This window comes from Herpailurus yagouaroundi, unplaced genomic scaffold (assembly GCF_014898765.1).
Source record: "Herpailurus yagouaroundi ecotype Mexico unplaced genomic scaffold, PumYag 182, whole genome shotgun sequence".
Classification (NCBI taxonomy): Eukaryota; Metazoa; Chordata; class Mammalia; order Carnivora; family Felidae; genus Herpailurus; species Herpailurus yagouaroundi.
The window spans coordinates 51471850-51494643 of NW_024412413.1; the positions used below are offsets into that span (position 1 = coordinate 51471850).

The 22794-nt window shown below is 39.0% G+C and overlaps 1 protein-coding gene and 1 long non-coding RNA gene across 3 annotated transcripts in view; one reads left to right on the forward strand and one right to left on the reverse strand.

The window, feature by feature from the left end:
- Window positions 1-22794, reverse strand: part of HMGA2 (high mobility group AT-hook 2) — a 142050-nt gene that overhangs the window by 115799 nt on the left and 3457 nt on the right. The window contains exon 3 of one of the 2 annotated variants that reach the window (XM_040491496.1): window positions 12921-12971. The exons of the other annotated variant lie outside the window; for it this stretch is intronic. Within the exon in view, the coding sequence (XP_040347430.1) occupies window positions 12921-12971 (51 nt within the window). The remainder of the gene's footprint in view (window positions 1-12920; window positions 12972-22794) is intronic. 2 annotated transcript variants of the gene reach the window in all.
- Window positions 8793-22477, forward strand: LOC121040803 (uncharacterized). Its single transcript, XR_005795453.1, has 3 exons — window positions 8793-9116; window positions 9890-9896; window positions 22370-22477. It is a non-coding gene; the product is annotated as an uncharacterized LOC121040803 (long non-coding RNA).

A 22794-nucleotide genomic window follows, 5' to 3' on the forward strand; every position in this document is an offset into this window, starting at 1 on the left:
AGATTGTAAGTAAACCACTAGAAACGTCTTCTCGGTCTCAAACATTTTATAAAAAGAAAAAAGCCTCAACGTAAGACACCTAAATTGTCACACAAATTTTAAAAGTTGCATTTGCCTTAAGGATAGAAAATGTCAGCTTCTCAAATGGGGGGGTGGGGAACTAAATTTTTTGTAACAGAATTACTTAAAAGAATAGGAAAGAGCAATGATGAATAGATACCGCATTATAATAATCCTGGGCAGAAAACTCTTTTTTTACCAAAATAACAAAAACCAATTCAGTCACAAGGGAATTCTTCACACTGAGATCAGGTGTGGCCAAGTGCCCTCAAACTCTACAATCTAGGTACAATGAACATCCTATTAATCCCATAATGTATGTAATGAACACAAAAGCCTCCCTTGCTTTACCATAGCAGGAAACGATGTGGTACTTAGTCCACATGGCACGAATTAGTTTCCCTGTGAAGACTGAGAAACACCTAAGAGGTTTCCGCAATGCAGGTTAGACAATAGAGCCGTTTTGTTCTCATAGGTGCTAACATCTGAACAGGATCCCAGTTGATGTCCACTGAGATTAGTGATTTAACGGCCCAGCGGATTAAGACTATGTGTTGGACGAAAGTTACCATTTTATTGTTTAGAAAATGTCAAAGTTTAAATGGTTTCTGTGTACCCCATCAATTGTCCAAACAGGATGTAAAGCAACACACAAAATCCTAAGCCTGACTGATTCATGGATAAATTTTAGTATCACAAAAAAGGAGACCACCCCTGGAAGAAGAAAATTACTAATAGAAAGCTAGGACCCACCATCGCCTTGGTTTGACAGCCTGGAAATGAGCACACCATACATGGCAAATCTACACAGAACATTGTTAAACTCTAGCCCATTGCTATGAAAGGAATTCCAAGAGGGTGAATTCGGGTTGGGAACGAGTTCATTTTTATCCAACACATATAGGAAATATATGGGTCAAAGACAGGAAAAGGGAATAAAGAATGTAAAGTCAAACTTGACTGACTCCTAAACAAGAAATTTACAATTTAATAAGAGCACAGGAGAATGAAAATGTCCCAGGATGGGCAGTATTATCACACATTGTCTTTCCATTCTTTCCAATAAACTCCCAAGTCGCACACCCAGCGTCAAGAACAGTACTACCCATGGAATGTTGGTGTCCAGAGAACAAGCGGGGGGTGGGGGGGTGTGTGTGAGGGATGTGTGGAGGGGTGAGGGTGGGGGTGTTGGAGGGAGCACAGAGATGGTCAAGTTCATACCTTCCAACTCCATGCCGGATCTATCAGCTGATAGCGATGCTTCGTCAATTGCCATTAGGGAATTTAAAGAACACTGAAGTTGGGCCGTTCGAGAGAATAATGGCAGGAAAGAAAATGTAGGGACAGATTCTGTAATAAGGAAACTATACTCTAGGGTCAGCTTCTGACACACACTGGTCTATGTCTTCTCTGACATCAGAATCCTTTGGAACAGTGAGTGATAAAAGACTGCAAAACAAACGGTACTTTATAGGGCAGTATCAGCTATAATCTTACGATTCCCTGTTCCTCCACATAGGGTAATTCTCTCACCTCCCTGGGCTTTGGTGGTTCCCGTAATAGGGTGCTCCCTCAAGACCGAAAATATTTGGATCCTCTGGAAACTTGGCAGACCTGCACTTCCTTTATTGGTAATGTTAATGCTTAAACTTCTAAGTTATGTGACATTGCTACCTTTGTTATTCTGACTGTGAAGTCCTTACCCCTTTAGTGATGTAGTGTATTAGATTTCCACTCGCCGCCCCCCCTCCCCCAATGAACCCTAAATTGTAAACCCCACTGCTTTGTGTGTCCTTTTAAGTGCTTCAGAATGCCCCTGAAAGAAGTCAAAGAGACAAATAGTTATTAACCGATTTCCCCCTTTTGTTTATTTCCATGTTAACACTAAAAATTGGGGAGCAAAGGAAATGGGAAACAGGCAATTAAAAGAAGTTTCTGTAGAAAAAATTAGAAACTACCTGAGAAAATTATTCTGTGAGGTTTTGCCAACAAAGCTTTCTTCTGTTTTTCTGATGATCCAAAGCTGTGACGAAAATTCTTTGAAGGTACAGCACTAGAGTCTATTTTGGAAAGCACAACGCTATTTCCAGGAGTGAGGGAATGGAAACATTAATATAGGGCAAGGCATCCGGAGTCTGTATCGAGCCTGGGTGATAGCAGCTCACAGCTTACTTCTTCAGGGGAAGGGCATAAGCTGGAATTTGAAATTATTACAAACACTGCTTTTGATGCCGATGGTTTTTATTTTTAACCCCTTGGTAGCCTCTTTGAAAATACACATCATCAGATTAAAAGAAAAAACAAAGCCACAGAATGCAATTCAAATCCACATTCCTACTGGAAATCAAAAATGCAAAGACTATGTTTTATGCACAGTAAGAAACACTGTCATTCTATTCAGCAAACATTTATGAAGTCCTGCCGCGGGCCTGCAACCGTACTAACGTCACAACAACTCGATGGGAACACCTGCCACAGACTGAATACAGTTTTTGGATGGCTTCTCACGTAATTCTTACAAAATCATCCTACGAAATGGAAACCCTTGCGACCCTTTATTTTACACACAAGAAGACTGAGCTGGTGACAATGAGCCACTTGCCTTGATAAGCTGATAACTGAGCGCAGGCGCAGGCGGTCTGAGCTCTTAATCACTTTGCGGAATTTCCTCCTAGGTCCTAGGTGCTAAGAGTAAAAGGATACACATAAGCTTTCTACTTTCAAGGGCTCATTTTTTAAATACAAAGGGTAGCAGTACCCAGAAATCTTAGAGTATAAATTAATCGCTTTGACACCAAGTGACTTTAAAGTTATCTGGTAAACATAAATTACCAGCATGAACAAAGACAAAAAATTAGAGCAACATATGCTGAAGCAGTGGCCCCACAGAACTGTCTGATCTGCTCTTTCTTTCTGATTCCATTTCCCCTCCTTCCTGGAGCCTATATCTGACAATTTAGTACCTATCTCTTTAAACCCACACTAATGAGATAAAATGACTCACTACTTTGATTAATCAAATAGGTATGCATACATTTGATGTAAGCCCGGATATCTGCCGTGGTGATGAGGAGAAAATGTAACCCCAGGCCCCCTAGTACAATTAACTCATAGATTATATATATAGCTATATTCAAAGAATGCTATGGAGTGCTCTTGGGATCAGAAAGCAACACAATCATTTCTGTGGAAGGACTGTTGAATTCTAAAGAGCTCACAACACTTGAAAACTGGAATTTAATTTAGCCTCTCAGCACCCAAAGCCCAGGGTAGTAATCTAATGGGCCAGCATCAGATTTTCCTGTTTGGTTCCCCAGACTGTAAGTGCCCCAAAGGCAGCCCCCATCTGTGCTGCTGACCTCAGTAACCCCCCCAGGACCTACCTACCCCAGGGCTTGATCCACAGGACTGTCAGAAGACTCTAGCAAAATGCTTCGACAAATGGAAAATTACAAAAGCAAAAGGTCTTGCCATTGGACCCCTAGGGTTTATGGTCCAGCCAAACAAGAGAGAAGCAAACAAACAAGTGAAGAAAACAGTGTCGGAGCAGTTTCTTGCATGCCTGCGTTGTCCACCTTACGCGCTCAGCCTTCTGCGTGATACCGGGTTCAGAGAGACACTCAAAGTGCGTTTTCTGAGTTAATGCGTTGAGACCATCACAAGGCTTCCCTTGGCCATACATCTAGGCTTAGCTACATGATCTATTCACACCCAAACAGGACTCTTTAAGCATCATAAAGCCATCTCCCTCTACCTGAACTTGAAGAACTATTATTCCACAACCCGAGTCTAACGTAAGAGTAGATTTAATGCGTTTTTTTCTAGATTCGAATAGGGGGCAAAGGCCTGCCAACCCAAGCCTGCTTTGCGGCCGCTCATCAAGACTGAGGAAACAGAAAAACAGAGACTTTTGCTTCCTACAGCATCCTTAAAAAGACATCTTATCTTACTTCTAAAGTCACATTTATTATAAAAATGAATAAACACTGAGTGAAAAAACAAATTTCACTATAACTGCTGCATTGGATTACCCCTGAGGATAGAGTATGGGGTAGCCTGGATCCGTCAAATCAGAAAACCTTATGTCTGCCATGACTCCCCGCCTCTTTCCCACCAACTCTTTTACCAGAGTTGACCCCCTGTTCCTGGCCCTGCCCCCCATCTGGTGGAGGTGCTAATGAGTAGTGAAATGGCCAAAGGGCAGGCAGCAGGGGGAGCAGGGAAAACAAAGCAAAGAAGGGGACAGGAGGCTGGATCATCTACAAACTCAATAATCAGTCCCTGGGTAACTGAGCTGGCTGTCTCAATAAAGGTTCTTGTGTTTTACAACCCAAAATGCTTGAAAGCCATTAGTTACAGATAGAATGTTCCTGTGAGGTACTTAAACAAGAGAAAAAGCATGGGTAAATTAAGCAACCTGCCCAAAGGTATTCAGCTCCTTAAAAACACAGAAGTCCTTATTTCCAATGTAGACAGAGTAGGCTTGATTAAGTCCCATCAGATTGAAATTTTGCCAAAAATGGTTAAATATTTGTGTCAGGTATTGAAGAGTTTAGAATAAGGAATTCCTGGATTAAAAAAAGAATCTTAAAGTAAAAACAGATTCCACCCTTAGAAACAGAACAAGGGCGTGTGGGTGGCTCAGTCGGTTAAGCGTCAGACTTCGGCTCAGGTCACGATCTCTCAGTTATGAGTTCAAGCCCCCTGTCAGGCTGTGTGCTGACAGCTCAGAGCCTGGAGCCTGCCTCAGATTCTGTGTCTCTCTCTCTCTGCCCCTCCCCCACTCACACTCTGTCTCTCTCAGTCTCTCAAAAATAAATAAAATGTTAAAAAAATTTTTTTAAATAAAAAAAGAACAGAAATATTATCTTGAAATATGGAGTAGTTTTACCTATGTTGCCTAGTAAAAAATGTGTGTGTGTGTGTGTGTGTGTGTGTGTGTGTGTGTATGGATAGAGGGATGTGGCATTTATTTATATACATTTATATACATCATGAGAATGTATATAAACTTATTTATATACATCATGAGAACTTCTAATATTTTAGAAAAATTTACTCCCATCCATAAATACTCAATTTTGGGAAAGCACAGCTAACTATGTGCATGGCGGTATGGATAAAGTCTTAAATACCTTTACCGTCATATAATTTCATATCATCTTGAATTCCATAATACCTGACATTTAATTAGAGTAGAATTGTCTTAGACAGGGCTTCTTGAGCTGCTGATTTTGTGCAGGGAAATAGAACATTTATCCTAACTAGCTCCTGTCTATAATTTGCCACTCAATCACAAATGGGACAAAAATATGTCCTCCCTTGATGATAGTTTGATAAGATCCCATGGTTATTGTGATATTGTGGCAGTAATACCTGGGTGGCAGACCCTGAGGTCAATGGTAGTGTAGTCCTGAACAGTCAGGATCTGGTAAGCAGTTGGCCATGCAGATGACAAAACAGGACAGGTTATCAGCCTCGTTTTTAAGGACTCATTTAGCGGAACAATTAAGACCAGCATTTCAACATTCCCACAAGTAAGAAAGGAGTTTGATCTTGAATCAAGCTATGAATGAACAAATCTAATTCTTGCCTACAGAGTATGATTTATTTCTTAGTATTTTCATATTTAACCTTGCAACTTTAAATAGTTATGTTAGTGAGTTTCGCAGTCAGCTATAAAAAAAACAAATAAAGTTAAAAAAAATAATAATAAACTTAAGCCACTTCTCGCGCCTCCCCCCCAAGAGTTCCATGAGAGTTTGCAAAGTATTCCATGTTTATCAGAAAACATTGCAAAGGAGATCATTTCAGCAAACACTGCTTATTAATTTTAAACACATTATATGCATTGGAAGATTAATATTTAAATTACTGAACATATATCAAAGAACCATGTTTGGTTTAGAGGGAACATCTCCATTTTTTAACGCATGTTATAACAAAAAGTCTCTAAGGGAAAATGGTTTTGCCTTCACATACTCCATTAGCAGTTCTTTTTTTTTTTTTTTAATTTTTTTTTCAACGTTTTTATTTATTTTTGGGACAGAGAGAGACAGAGCATGAACGGGGGAGGGGCAGAGAGAGAGGGAGACACAGAATCGGAAACAGGCTCCAGGCTCCGAGCCACCAGCCCAGAGCCCGACGCGGGGCTCGAACTCACGGACCGCGAGATCGTGACCTGGCTGAAGTCGGACGCTTAACCGACTGCGCCACCCAGGCGCCCCTCCATTAGCAGTTCTTGATGTTATATCAAAGTCATTTCTTTCCCTCTGACTCCCATAAAAAGTTACAATTATCTGCAATATGCATTATTGGATATTCCTTTCTAAACATCAAAGTTCTACTTCAGTTTAAACAAAGCAAGTGTTAAATTACAAATGGCTAAAAGCTAAAAAAAAAAAAAAAAAGTAACAAACATCTGGAAGGAAAAAGTAATGGAAATGAAAACCTAATGTTTGAACTTCAACATCAGATTTCCAGGTTCCTCAATGCATTAATGCTTGGGATCTTTAGAAGAAATCCGAAGAGTTTTAATCAGTCTAGTTTGTAACGGGCTTTATTCCGATTTAATTTCCTGTTCTGGATCTTCAAATAATCACTTAAGTTTCTAGATTTCTTCAGACTTGAAAGAACAAAAAACTCCGTTGCCTATCTAAAATCCCCACATTTGACTGACAGCTGAAATGACATCACTTTCCTGGGCATCACAAGCTCTTTAACAAAAGACAACTGCCCCCTCAGAAGAGACAGAACAGAAATGCATATTTTTATTTTAGTTTATATATTTTTTTGCTTTAGGAAGAGAGTGTGCGTGAGCAGGGAAAGGGGCAGAGAGAGAGGGAGAGAGAATCTTAAGCAGGTTACAGGCTCAAGGCAGAGCCTGACGAGGGGCTCAATCTCACAACCATGGGAGCATGACCTGAGTCCAAATTAAGAAAGAGTCCCACACTTAACCGAATGAGCCACCCAGGCGTCCCGGAAATGCATAGGTTTCAAACGTACTGCACACACCCTGTTACCAAATAAAGAGAACGAGCAACCCCCAAAACAGCTGGGGTTTGTTATTAACTTCCTAGCGACCATTCAAAATTAAGCTTCAGCAGCTAGTCCTCGGTTCAATTTTTAGGTCAATCTCAGTATCTCCAGAGGATTTTTTTCTCTTTACAAACCATTAATTCATATTGGGGGTATACTTCCCTTCTGTTATTAATTTCCTTTCTCATAAAGATATTCTGAAAACAAAACACCTCCAAGCATCTTTGTTCCCAGTGCTTTATTCTTTATTATTTCATCCTTGCTTTTCTGTTCTTCCGGAAGTACTAGTTGCTTCTTTAAGCAACATCTGGATGGAGCCTTTCATCCACCAGGTTCACATCTTCTTGAGCTTTCAGTCCATCCTCTGAAATTTTTTCCAAGTATTTCCCATCACTAACTCTGTTATGTGATGAGTTCCCTTCATCGGCAAAAACTGAGAAAGGCAATTATTAAATGCCTAGTTTCAACTGGCATAAGGACTGACTAGTGGAATTCTATGGAGGTTCCAAGAAACCAGCACATCTCTGCATGTGCGTATGGAGACAAACAGAAGGAATAGTACTTTCAAACTGATGAACAACACATGACACCAAACCTCCACAATTGGAAGAAAGATTTATAAGCTGCTATATAAAATCTCCCCCCTTAACTGGAAATAGATTTAAAATGTACTTTTATATGGGGGCACCTGGGTGGCTCAGTTGGTTAAGCGTCCGACCTCAGCTCAGGTCACAATCTTCCAGTTTGAGAGTTCAAGCCCCACCTCAGGCTCTCTGCTGTCCGCACGGAACCTGCTTCAGATCCTCTGTACCCCTCTCTCTCTGCCCCTCCCGACACTCGCTCGCTCTCTCTGTCTCTGTCTCGCCCTCAAAAAAATAAATAAATAAACATTTTTAAAAAAATTACTTTTGGGGCGTCTGGGTGGCTTAGTCCGTTAAGCTCAGGTCATGATCTCGTGGTTCATGAATTCAAGCCCCGTGTTGGGCTCTGTGCTGACAGCTCAGAGCCTGGAGACTGCTTCAGATTCTATGTCTCCCTCTCTCTCTGCGCCTCCCCTGCTCACTCTCTGTCTCTCTCTCTTCAAAAGTAAACACTAAAATAAATAATTTTAAAAAGTGCTTTAGTATTATTTGTAAGCAGTTCTTAAGCTTGATGATGTTCAGCACAGATACATTAAAGACAGGATGATAGATCAAGGGTCCTTGGTTGGTTGGATACGTGACTGCCACCTCACTCTATGTGTGTAACTATCGGTGGCTGTTAAGTAGGGTCTAGGCTGTCGGCGGTACCTATATGAAAATACACAGTGGAACTCATCACAGTGCCTAATATTTATTGAGCACTTGCACGTGCTACGCCTTTTATTAAGCCCTTTGCATGCATGATCGTATTTAATCCTTGCAACAACTCTACGTATGAGAAATACATGTATCTAACAACTCTGTCAGAAATGTGCCGCTCTCACCACCTTTCTAGAGATCAGGAAACTAGGTCTTTAAGAGGTCATGTAATTTGCTCAAGGATCCACGGTTAAGCAAGTGATGGGCCGAAATTGGAATCCAAGCCACCCGAATCCAGATCTTGAGCTCCCAACTATTAAAGACCAGGAGAAAATTTTGGTCCCACTGCTCTCCCCTTCCTTAACCTCTCCCCTCCTCCGTGTCAAAAAAAAAAAAAAAAAAAAAAGCGGAAGTCCAGATTAGCTCATCAAAATAGCAGACCCGAAATCTAATTCAAACTCCGGGGATGGAGGGAACAAAGGAGAATAAAGGAAATAATAGAAGGGCCCTTAATCAAAATTCAGCTAATATACTCACTGGATTAGCCGATGGTCCATCTCGCACCAAAACAAGACCGACACAAGTTTCTCCCCTCCATCTACTTTTGGTTAGTCGACTTTGGTTTAGTGTACTTTTGGTTAGTCAACTCTTGAGCAACCTACGAGCTGCTGATTCCAATCACATCAGATGAGAAAGTCACACCGTAGATACTTTTTTCCAGATCTCTTACATGACGCTGTCAGATTTATAAGATATCTTTTTAAAAGTGAAAGAACTTTAAAACAAAATTTAACAACTCAGAAGAATAAAAGGGTAGCAATTTGGCTTTTAGGCCACGTACCTAGTAAATCCAGTCAAAATTATGTCTCTAATACAAGGAAATTGGTAAACGACACTGTTGGAAAGAACTGAACTAACTATAAAGGACAAGCCCATTTCCTATGGAAAATGCAATAATTTATCTCTTCAGTACAAGCTTTCCAGCAAAGAATGGCACTGAAATGAATGCCTTGCTGTGACTGGCTGCATACTTCCCCCGCCCCCGACAGTATACAAGCAAAGAGGAAACACACTGTCTAGAAAAAATACACAATTTCCTTTTATTTCCTCTTCTAAGTAGAACAACTCTTCTCTGGGAACCAAATCGGGGACTAGTAACAATTCGCCACGTGACATTTTTCATTCTCACAGCCAATGAAAAATTAGAAATCATGACAGTCAATGAGGATGACCCAGAAAGCAGGGGTTTCTACGGTGGATGCCTCACATGGGGTTCTTCCCCAACATAAAGATCAGATGGCTGGAATCCATATATCCCTCAAATAAAGAAGAATCCACTGAGAAAAAAAAAAACCACGTAGGTCCTTGGCTGAACCACTTGCTGTGTAAAGATGAGTGGTGGGAAATAAAGCCATAAAAATAGGAGGGTATAAACTGGGGAGGGGGTGGGGCCTTAAAGTGCTAGGGCATTTTGTGATTAACTCAGTGGTCATCTGTGCAACTAGAGAAAGCTTCCGAGTAGAGCAGTGACGTGACTACAACCTACAGATGTTATTGGTGAACACTACAGGATGCCCCAAAGGTAGAACAGATAAAAGGCAGGAAGACCATTTAAGAGGCAAGATATGGAAACAACCTAAGTGTCCATCTACAGATGAATGTTTAAGGAGATGTCATGAGTGTACACACACACACACACACACACACACACACACACACAGAATATATGGGACAGAATATTGTTCAACCCTGAGAAAGAAGGAAATGTTGCCATTTGCATGGATGGACCTTGAAGGCATTAGGCTAAGTGAAGTAAGTCAGACAGAAACAGACAAATACTGAAAAAGACCTCTTACATGTGGAATCTAAAAACCTAAACTTATAGGAATGAGAGTGGAATGGTTGTTGCCAGGAGTGGAGGATGGGGGAAAGGAGGAAACATTAGTCAAAGGATACAAACTTTCAGTGGCCAGTTCTGGGGATCTAGCAAGTGATTATAGTCAACAACACCGTGTTATATGCTTGAAAGTTGTTAAGAGGGTGGATCTTAATTGTTCTTACCACAAAAACAAACCAAAAAAAGGGTAATTATGTGAGGGGGGTGGAGGACTTCACACATGTTACTACAGCAGTCATTCTATAATACGTAAGTAACAAATCATCACTTTGGTTCCCTGAAGTTAACATAATTTTTATATGTCAATTATAGCTCAGGAAAGATGAGAGACCAAAAAGAAGCTTGACGGAAGCTTTTGTGCTCATTAACTGTCATTGTAGTTGCTTACAACTTACTTCACTTTAGCGACCTTAATCTCCTGACTTTAAAGAACTTACGTTTTCTATTATGTTGCATTTTAGAAAGTTTGTATGGGTCTTTCTTATTGATTAGCTCAGGAGAATGCCGTCTCAAAGTTCTGATGCTTAGAAACTGGCAGACCTATATTCAATATGTATGCCAGTACCAACTTAGCCAACCGCGTGCTCACTGGCGTGTAAATGGAAGCAACACTTTTTGACTTCTGAGACTAAGCAGCTTTCTCCTCATTTGTCTAGGAGCCATGAGTGTATGTCAGAAGGCTGCATATCTACCCTGAGGCCACCAAGCTGGAAAAGCCAAGTGTGTGGGTGCTCCTGATGCACCCAGACTTCAAGCCCATCTTGCAAAAGCAAGATGTGAGTAAAGAAGACTCCAGAATCTAGACTCCAAGTGCCTGAGTCAACCCCAGCGGTTTGAGTCTTCCCAGTTGAGGCCCCAGACATCCTAAAGCAGAGACAAGACTTTCAGCTGTGCCCTGCCCATATTCCTGACCCAAAGAATCCATGAGCATGATAAAATGGCTTTAAAAAAAAAAATTATTAAGTTGGGGGATGGTTGACTAATTAGTCAGTAACAGATAACTGGAACCACACGTACAGCAAGAAAGGTGATAAACCCACCGGTTGTGGAGCCCACACTTGGAACATGATACTTAGCTCTGGGTGACCTATTTCAAAAGGTTAATAAACATACTAAGAAGAGAAAAACAAGAATATTCCTTTAGGGGGAAAAAAACCGAAAGGACTGAAGATATTCAGACTAGAAAAGACAACAAAGAATACGCATTAATCGTCTTCAAATACGTGAAGGACTATCATGAATAAAAGTGAAAACAATTACTAGATATCTCTCCTTGAAAGGAAGACCAAGGACAGTGAGCGGAAGCTAGAGGGAGTCAGATAGAAGAATTTTCTAATGTTCAGAGCTTTCCAAGAAGGAAGAGGCAGGCTTAAGAGGTAGTGAGTTCCCTAACACCGAAGATATCAAACAGCCCAGATGATTACCACCCGGTGGGCAGGTTTGGAGCTCATTCATTTATTGACCAGAAGGTTGAATGCAATGCTTTACTTTCAGGTTATACTGTGACACTGAGATGTTTTTAATCTAACGATCATCCCCATTTCCTTGTGCTAAGAAATCTCATCCCAACACATGTTGAGCAGAGGAAAAAAAATACAAGACGAATAAATTAAATGAAAGGCAATACCGCAGTATAAATAGAAAGTGATGTAGAACTCAAGAGGAGAAAGGAATGGCATACCACCAGGAAAATATACTCCGGCATAGAAGCGAAGACACTTTTTAAAACGATGAAGCATGAAGACTAAACCAGGGAAGGGAGAAAAAGAAAGTCAAAGATCCCATCACAGATGATTCCTCGTATGGGGGACGACTTTATCTTTCTTGAGAAATGGTTTTACTCATGTTTAAGACTTTTCTCCGCTGTCAATGGGAAGACAGACCAGAAGAACATGGGTAGCGCAGCAGCAAAGGGAACAAGGTTTAAGTGGTAAAATTAGCGAAGCTCTTCAGCTATCGCTGAACTTCTGGTCTCAAAAAGATACAGGATCGGTGTTCCTGCAGGATCAAGAGCTTGCACAGAGGCCACTGTCACAAATGGTAGTATGTAAGAAGGACCACTAAGGGAAGCAAAAAAAAAAAAAAAAAAAATCTAGAAACTTAAACCTGGTTTCCTAAAACGCCAATGTAAAAAGGAAAACACAAACCACCTAGAAAATGAGATGTGTCCAGAGCAAAGCCATGGAGGAAATTTAAAAAAAAAAAGAAGAAAAAAAAAGAAAACGTTAAAGAGTTATCTCATACACATTTCATCTGAATTTTATCACCATTTGTAATCAACTTCCAAGGTTTCATAATACCCTTTAACCTTAGTTACTCAACCCACCAGAACAAGTCAACTCATTGTTTGTTACTCCCTTTGAAGGAAGAGTGGAGACTCTTTTCATGTTGATAAGAGATAGAAAGAGGAGTCACTCCCAGGAAAGAAAAGCGTTCTGAGTAAACTCCTGGAGCCTCATGGTAAAGAGCAGTGATAATTTGTCGCCTGCCTTAACCCTTTCAAAGATTCATCGAACCAGAAGTTAGAAATACATGTAAGTGATAAAATAAAAGTAATTTTCACTTAAAAAAATAAGTTTTCTTTACAAACACACACACACACACACACACACACACACACACAGAAATTGTATCTTGTTACTCACCCATTTCCTGGGTCTGCCTCTTGGCCGTTTTTCTCCAGTGGCTTCTGCTTTCTGCAAAATGAAAAAGGAAGTCATATTGTTTCCTACCTGACATGATTTATAAGTGCTGCACCAAGGGATACATTCCAAGCGAGAATGTTCTGGTTTGTGATGAGGCATTGAGATTGTGTTAACAATCTCCCTCTGAATGAAGGCTCATCTTCTTGTCCATGTTTGAGTAGATTCTTCTTCTGGTTTTTCATTGCATGATGTAAAGAGATATCTATCTATGCAACTCTCACCCTAAAACATTCCCCTGGAGTGATGTCTTCTCTAACGCATGAAAATACTTCTAAAAAGCTATTTGGCTGTTATTTCCATCCACAACAACAACAAAAATACTCCCACATATCCATCATTATATAAAGGAGTATTTTAGAAAGGTAATGTTTCTTAAATGATTTTCTTCCATGTCACAAGTAAAGTTACAAAAATTAATATTGGTATGTTGCATAACACTTTACAAAGCATTTCTACCTACATCTAAGCAAAAGCATTTCTACTTTACGAATCAAAAGTAAGTCCAAAGTAAGAATACATAGGCTTCTAATTCAAAACACCAAACGTCTGCTTACTTTTACATAATTTCCTATTCCTTGCCAAAAACAATCACTTGTCCATCAGTTCATTTAAAGCAAAGAAAGAAAAAAAAAAACCTGGCAGAAATCATCAATGTTTGTCTCTGAGATAGAAACTGGGAGTGCCAGAAAGCTAAAAGGTTTTGTTTTTTTTTTTTTTATTTCTTTTCTTTATAGAAGATTTTTCTGGTATCAGTGGTTTTCACCTTTTGAATCAGATTTCATCGTAATCTATAAAGTGATTTCCCTCTGTTTTTGACCTCTACTCCAATCCCCCAATACACCAAAAGATACATACAAATGCACCTGTGCACCCACACCCGTACGCAATTTACATCTTCTGTATAAACGTATATTTATACTTTTCAAGATAAAGAAAACGTAGCGCACCTTGTTCTATATATAAGAATCATCCCAAGGCTATACAAGCACAAAAATACAGGTAACCTAAGCCAGGATAACTTGTTTTGTATTCTACTTTTGTTACCTGAGTTAGCAGCCAGTAGCTACTTGGTACAATGATACTAAAATGCTCCATTATAACTGTCTACACTGCCAAGTGAGATTCTCCTCTTTCTCTCTTCCATCTGCCTTGTAAAAATAGATGCAGATAGAGGATGGAAGGATAGACAGACAGACAGACAGACAGACAGGCAGGCAGACAGGCAGGCAAAATACTCCACAAGATTTCTCACAAATGGTATCCCCCTAACCTGGCATTACTATCCAACAGGTCCTAGGCATTAACCCAAATTCTGCATGATTAGCATAATGTTAGTTCACATTTATTGAGCATTTAAAATGCCCTAGGCACTGAGCTAAGTCATTCACGTGTGTTATTTTAAGCTTTATAACAGTCTTATAAGGTAAGTATTATTATTTCCCTTATTTTCCAGATGAGCAACTACGTCTTAGATAGTTGTGAAAGGTAACCCACAAAACTGATAAATAGCACACCTGGGATTTGAACCCAGTTCTGCTCATCTCTAAAGGCTGGGTTCTCCCCTCCTAAAACTATTACCTCTCCCCAGCATATAGGCATTCTATACCATACGGAGATATTTTCATCAACTAAAATTGTCACTGACTCAGCTAATTTCCCTGAACAGAAGGAAACTTAGTAGCTATAGGAGCTCAGTCTAACCATCAGGTTTGGGCACTGTGAATCAATCGTTTTACTACCTGTGAATGACTCCACAAAGGAATCATTTATTGTCAAAGGTTAGTGTCACTGTCCTACCTTTGGTCGTAAGGGCAATGAATTAACTTAAATGAAAGCCAGGAGTGCCCAGTGAATCACACCCTCTTTCTGAGTGTTGTCTTAGGGAGAGAGGGAGTTGTCTTAAGAGGAACACAGACGCTACTTGGGAAAGCTTAGATTCAAATCCCTGCTCTGCCATTTAGCTTTATGACTTTGGGCAGGTCCCTGAAAACCTTAATTCGGTTTCATGTGTGAAATGGAGATAATGCCTCCTGGGAGGAGTGAAGTGCCCACCATAAATGAGGTGCTCAATAAATGCTCTTTCACGCCTAACAAGATGGAACTCTTCAAGGGAAAGTTTTCCTTCAAGTTAGTCCAATCTCAAAGAAGGTTCAGTCAATGCAAATATTCCATTACACCCATCTGTCACCTTTAGAATGAAGCTTTTAAGAAACCCTTTGGCTAGTACATAGTGAGTTATACGAGTACAAAATTCCCTAATACAGAAGCAGTGTCTGATTTAATCTTTGGGATCAACTGTGAGACTGCACAGTTTACCCAGTAGTCAATTACACAAATATGGAAGATAGAAATCCTTTTTCATGGGCATGGGGATGGTAGGTGGGGTTAAGAGGAGGAGGCTATTGACCTTAAAGGCTAACAGGGCTACACCAGGCTTTCTCGGTGCAGTTGTTACGTTTCAGGGGCCACGATGTGATCCGGGCGTATCTAAAATCTGCTGAAGAGAAGGTTGTTTTCACAAAGGGTTTCACTGCATTTCCAAGTCACAGAAAGCAAATCTCTCAAAGAGAGAGAGAGAAAGCCCTGCAAGTAAGAGGACTTTAAAATGAGCATCTCATTTACAAAAAGCCTATTCAAAAGTAAAATTCGCACCATTAGCTAAAGGGCAAAATATCACAATTATCACTTGGACTTGTTAAAAGCAGACTTGCTCCTTGGTCTTCAGGCCAGTGTTACATGTAAACTGAAACCCTCTTCTGAGTCTACATCTAGAAGAAACACATTAGCTGTGCTGTGTGGCGTCGATCTGGGAGGTTCCCATTGTTCTTTAAGACCCACACTATTTAATCATTCTGATCAACCTTCACAAAGGCTGCAAAACAAGTTAGGATTTTGGTCTGTAAACCAGCACAGATCCAGGATTTTTACACGTAGGAAAACACTGGCTTTAACTTTTCTCCTGTGTTGAATGCCCTTCGGAATATTATTTTTCAACAGAAGACCAACAAAACCTTCCAGGGGCTTGTTTTGTTTTTAACTCGTCAGCCTGTCCAATACTGTGGGAGTATATATTTGGTTTCCCTTCACCAGGGTGGAATTTGGTTCTATGCTACAAACCCATGTATAATTGAGACAGTAACTTGTTCTAAGCATTTACAACTTGTGGGGGGGGGGGGGGGTGGGCTGGGGGTTGGGGAGAGAGGCTGGGAATCCTGAATGTGTAAGAACAGAGATTTCAGACTACACGATCATACTAACATTTGCAACTACCACATCATAACTTGTTAAAAGTGTTACTTATTCCTTGCTTGTTTTCATATTTTCGCTTAAAAAAAAAGCTTGGAGGCAGAACTGTATACTTAACTTTACATAATATGCTTAGAAGCAAGTTCATGAAGGTTGGAAGAATGTTATGTGGGAAACACAATTTTTTCTTTTCCTAAGAAGCCTGGTACTCCAGGCCCTAACATGGACTCCGCATTAAAATCATCATCATCGTCATCAAAAAAGGAAACTCGCCTAACAAATAGAACTCTTAAACACGGAAAGAGTGCTTAGCATTAGTGCCTGGTGCACAAGATGTGCTCACTACGTATTTACTGAATGAAGAACAAGGAAAGAAAACCTGGTGTTCCGATCACATGTGTGTCTTATTTCCCTCCTGCCATCAGAATTCTGCAGATTGGTCGGAACTTCAGAAGGCATTTCATCTAGCCCCTTCATTGAACAAAGAAGAAGAGTGGATGTGTTCTAATCTCCAAAGACACAGCCCTGTGGGTTTTGGGGGCCAGAAGTTTGGGGATATCAGCTGCAGTAGGCACACGTTTCGAATCCCTTTATAAGCTTGTCTTATAAAGACAAAAGCTTGTCTCCAAAGAGAGAGCTTGTCTCCAAAGGGTTTCTTGAAACCTAGCTTCTAACCTGCATTTCAAGTTGCTGGAGATAACATGACCCACCCTATAGCAAATAGTTCCCAAAATATCTGACAGCACATAGCAGTGGAAAGATCATAAGCTTTCGAATGAGACTTGAATTCAGGCCCAGATTCCACCGTTTTCTAGAGTTGAACATTAGAACTAGAATAGAACATTACATCTTGGAATCAGAGCTTTCTCATTTGTGAAATGAAGGCCATAAGATCTACGTCAGAGGCTTAAGGAGCTAATATCTACGCAAAGTGCCTGACAACAGCTACAACATTTAGTAGGGACTCAAATGTAGTTTCTTCTCTCCCTCCATATTTTCAAGTGTTACCCTTAAAGAGAATCCCTCCCAAACTCTGTAAGTTTCCAGTGTGATTTTCTGAACATTACCTTACTCAAATAAGACAGCTATGACTTCCCCTGTTTCACAAAATGAAAGATTAAGCAAACCGCCCATGTTCAGAAGTAGTGGAACCGAGTGAGGCCCAATCTGATTTCAAGGCAATAAAAGGGCTGTTCTTCTGGGAGATACTTCATATAAAATAAAATCACCATGGGCAAATAAAAACAAACAAACAAAAAAAAAACCTCCTAGGGTGAAAACCAAATGAGTAATTAAAAGTAAAACATTTCCAAGTTTCCTATAAATACATAGACAAGAGCTGAGATGGGAAACCAAGAGAATTGTCCAATTCTGGCTTCTCAGTCAAATTTAGATAGCTATTAATTTTGGTTACTTTAAATACTCTCATCACATTTTATACTTCTGTGATAAGGCATGAAAGTCCAAACCCCCTCCGCCCAAATCAATCAGTGCCTCTGCACACAGATTTTTTAAAAAGGCCAGAAAAATATTTGGGCATAAAATAAAATTAGAAGGAAAACAAAGAAAATATTTGGGCATAGTACCTTGTTTTGTTTTCACGGGTCTTTATATATACACTTTTAAGACAAAGACCTGCAGATCAAGCACATATGGAACCAGCTATCCAATGTCTAGAAAGTCACATTACATTTCGTTCAGTTGTTCTTTGAAATATATAAACAGTGCAGATCAATGTGCACTGGCATGAAAATCAACCGGACCAGTCAATCAGACTAAGCATTGAGTAGTTCTCATTTTACTTTTCTGATAATCCAATTCTATGGGTTTCCAAATGTTAAGTGCAACCATCTTTAGTCTTACAAAGATGCTACAAGTTTGCCTTCACTACATTTTTTACAGCAGGAAATATAAGTAAGTTCTGTCACCCATTGTAGTTCATGCTTTCATGCTCATTTTACTCAAGGAAGCCCTTATTGTCAACTCTCATGTCATTATTTACACATGCCTGTCTTCACCTATACAAACACCAAATCAAAGCCAAGGCCAAAATGACAGGAAAAGCTATTTCCAAAGGTTGAGTCTCCTCCTTTAAACCATCGCTCTACTTCTTTTGTAATCGGAAAAATCAATAGTAATGATACAAGAGTTCGCAGGGGTTACCTTCTGAGCAAACTGCCCCCTACATTAACTTGGGGAAAATAAAATGATGCTGCTACTCCTCTCTAAGTCAATCAGAAGATGCCGATCAAAATTGTTCAGTGTCTTAAAACAAGAGAGGACAAAGCAACAGTCCAAAATAAAATCAGTTTTCAGCCTTTTTCTCCTGATTAGAAGAACAAAAACTCATAACTGAAACTTCCAGAGTCCACGATCGTGAGGTTCATTGTCCCACCCTGGGGCCAAGCTATGCGGTTCCAAGGTGAGCTCTGAAAACTGCAGGTGGTGAGCTAACGAGACAAGATGGGCTTGAATGATTTACCTGACAGGCTCCATCTATTCTCAAGAAAGAACTGAAAACACAACAGAATACCAATCTGGTATGCTCTATCCTCTTAGCAGAATGATTTGTTGAGACTTTGAGATAATAATGAGCCACGGTTGTGGGTCAGTCAAAGCAATGGAGAGCTCTTGATGAAAAAGTTCAGAAAGAATGATAGCTTCCAGAAAATTAGAACCATGGGTCCCTTGAAATAAAGTTACTTCATAAGAGAATTCAAATGTATCTGAATCTCCCATATTTGGATCATAATCTATGACTCAAAGGCATTGCCAGATAGAATTTATTGATGCAAAGTGAAGTGGAAAAAAAAGTGAGTCGACTGTTTAGATAAATGAGCACATAATACCAAGAAAATGGAGACAACAATTAGGTTTTACTTGATTCCACCTGTCTGGATACATTTGTATACTCACAGAGGGCCCTGAATCTCCTGAATGGAAATTGTCTGCCCATTCAAACACAGAGGAATCAAACTAAGGCATACTAGTAACACAGAAACCATAGGCTGGAATTGTATGACAACTTCTAGTACCCAACTTTCCCTGACTTACCTATAATGACGCCTTTGATTACTCTCTTCAGTTGGGCCTATTATATTGTGAAAAAAAAATCTTGTCCTCACTCAGCATCTATGCTCTGACAGTCATCTGAAATGGTGAATAAAACCTACATTCTCTCATCACAAAACCTGTGCTTGGTGTTGGTAATCATTTATGAAAAATCAGCCACATGTCTAAGAATGCAATTTGAAAAAAGCACAGATCTTCCTTCACAGTATCCAATCCACTCCAGGTCTTTGTTGTACAAGCAAATGGAAGATATCAATTAAATGTTTACCTGAACACATTACTTGAAGTACACATACGTTACCTAGTTGAATGATATTTTCATTCTGCGCCTCATTCTTTAGCTCTGGTCATTATACCTAAAGTCAAAGGGAAGTTCAAGCTAATCTATGACACTATGCAGTGGGGCTGTCTCTCACCTGAGATCTTTTTACATGCAATTTCCTTCTATTAAAGTTTAATTCAATCTCAGAAAAAGAAAGTGTTTTCTTGAAAGTACCCAAATGAGAATTGCCTTGAGGCTTACAGATGAACTTGACTTATGACCTTAAACACTGGAAAATGAGTGACAGCCCCTCCAGTATTCTCTCATGATCACAAACCCACAGCAAAAACCCTAAACATACAGGAGATTATACCTTTCTCTTCTCTAAACATGCAAAATGTGAAAATACAAAGAAAGTATTTCCATCCAGCACAAACATGAGAGGAAAACGAAGCAAAAATTAAGAGACAACTGGCCACAGTTATATCTCACACTAAAACATAAATAAAAGGGTCAAGACAGACACGCGCGCGCACACACACACACACACACACGCACACACAAATTATTTATTCAGGAAAACATTAACTTCTGATTTCTTTTATTAAGATAACAATATGAAACTGGTTCCGGGACACATTTTGAGCACTCAGATTGGAGTTCTCAGCAACGATTACAATTGCTACATGATGGTCATCCATGGGAATTTGTCATAATGGAATAGAAGCAGATTGAAGAATCATTATTGTCTCTTCCACAAGTTCCAAGCATAACAAATTGTATCTTTATAAATGTTTGTTTTACATATTATACAAATCAATTTTATATTGACTATGGCCTGAAATTAAAGTGATGGCTAATTTAGGAGTTGTCCACTTGGGTCTTGCCACGTTCAGCGTGCATTGTCAAGTTTCACATTGCTAATTTCCCAACAAGCAGTTTTGTTTTCAAATGCCCCAAGGCCAGTTACTGAGTCCAAACACAAACTTTGTAAGTAAAGAAACCCAAGCAACAAGAAATTTTAAACACACAACATCATCAGGATTCCAGCGTCCACTGTATCTTCTCTAATTTTAGAGCTCTGTCCTCTTATATGCTTACCAGTTTTGTTTTCTCTTTTTCATTTGGATGAGTCTCAGTTTGCACGAGAGTACCCAATTTATTAATCATAGGAGACTTCTTATATCTACTGTGGTCAGTCTAGCAGGATATGTTTATCTTACATGTTACGAACAATAGAACTTTTTCGAAAAAAGATTGCTTTTCAAAATCCTAATAAACATGTCTTCTCAGAATACAATACATGTCTGATAAACAAATATACTTTGAAAATCATGCTTACATAGGGTAGTAGCAAACTCAATAAATACTGAGTTGAAAGTGAAAATACCTTAAGTTTACACATGCCATGAACAATTCATCAATGTCATTCATTATTTTGCCAAGTATTATCTTCTCCAAATGAAGCGTAATTTATAAAACTGAAGAAACAAAACAGTCATGTTATGGGCAAATATATTTACTCATTTTTACTAGAAGGGCCTTTTTACAACAGAACTGTGTGAAAAATAATTTTACCTGGATGAATGAAAGATTTCAGGGAAAGATTTCTCTGGGAAAAAGAAAACCTACTTCTGTTTTAGAAGTTGTAACAATGTACACATATAATGTACACATTTACATGAAGAAGCATCAGAAAGATAAGCAGCCTAGTGGGATCATCTGTAAACGCCTATTATTAAAAGGACTGAAAATCAATCAAATCTTACTTGGGAGGAGACCAAGTTTTTTGTTATTTTGCTTTAGGTAGCCAATTAGACCCAAGTCTCAGCTTTCCTTTTATCAATAAAGATTTTGCTAGTCAGTGGTAAACTTTTCAAGATGAAGGGAAGGAGACAGAAGTTATCTCTTTACTCATTCAGAAAAAAAAATGTAATAAGGTGAAATCGGAAAGATATGGTTCATTTTCCCTTTTTTCTTTGTCTTAAATTTCAAAGAAATTATTTATGATGAGATATACAGATTTCTTCCTGGGAGATGCTGTAATGATGCATTTTTCAGAGCAATTACGTCAGACTTACAATGTTTGTTCGCTACCTACCAAGATACTCCTTCGCCATTTCATTACAGTAAAATTCAGTTAGGTAAACCCCACACTTTACACAGCATTTAAAAAACTCCTTTGTCAAATTAGCCCATGTTACCTAACTTAATAGACCAGGTAATAATGTAACAAATAGGAAATATTCCTGTTAGAAATATCAGATTATGTACTGTCAGTTCTAAATGACAAGGTAACTTAGAGCTACTTCAAAGTTTATTGACCAAATGTGAGTCACAATTAAGTTTTCCCTCTGTGAAGCAGTTATATTTAAATACATTAGATATCTGCTCCTTCACGTCAGCTCTGCTCAAGATTGTTAAAATGAAACAGACAAGAACTCATAGTTACTCCCTAAATAACTTTATATGTATCACTGGTTGCTATGGCAGTTTACAACACTGAAAACTATCACATATAATATGGTTAGTGCCCAGTCACAGAGAAAACCACACAAAACCTTAATCCCCAAAGATGATCATATAGTCGTTTTTAACAAATACTGTACAACATACACTCAAATCTACTAAAAAGATGTATCAAAATTTCCTTCTGAGTTTTGAACCTTTGTTTTCAACTAATATACAAACCTACAAATAAAATACAGAAACCTTTTTTGATTTATTTGTAAAGCTAAAAAAAAACACAAAACAAAACAAAGTGAGTTTCAGATTACCTTCACTTCTCTGTACATGCATTGACCCTGAGATTATTTCCTCTTTGCTAGCTCAAATACAACCAACACGAAGATATGTTAAACTTCAATTTAAAATTTATAAATAAAAACACTGTAAGTTATACTTCACCGGTTTCTATCCTGCCCCCAAAATATACAATGAATGATTCACATACTTGTATAAAAGAATTCTCATTGTCCCATTTAGAGCATTTCTATATCACCTGATGGAAAGGCATTTTGAGAGATTACGATCTATGCAACAAGCAGCATACTTGACCATCACATTTACATATGTAAAACTCATGAAAATTGTTTTCCAGTATTCCACAATTGGATCTACTTCTAATTACCATTTGGCAAAGTACTTAACTTCATAGAAGGATTTGGTTTTGCAGTAATCATGTAAATGAGCACAAAGTAAATTCATCTTTATTTTTGAAGGAAATTGCAAACA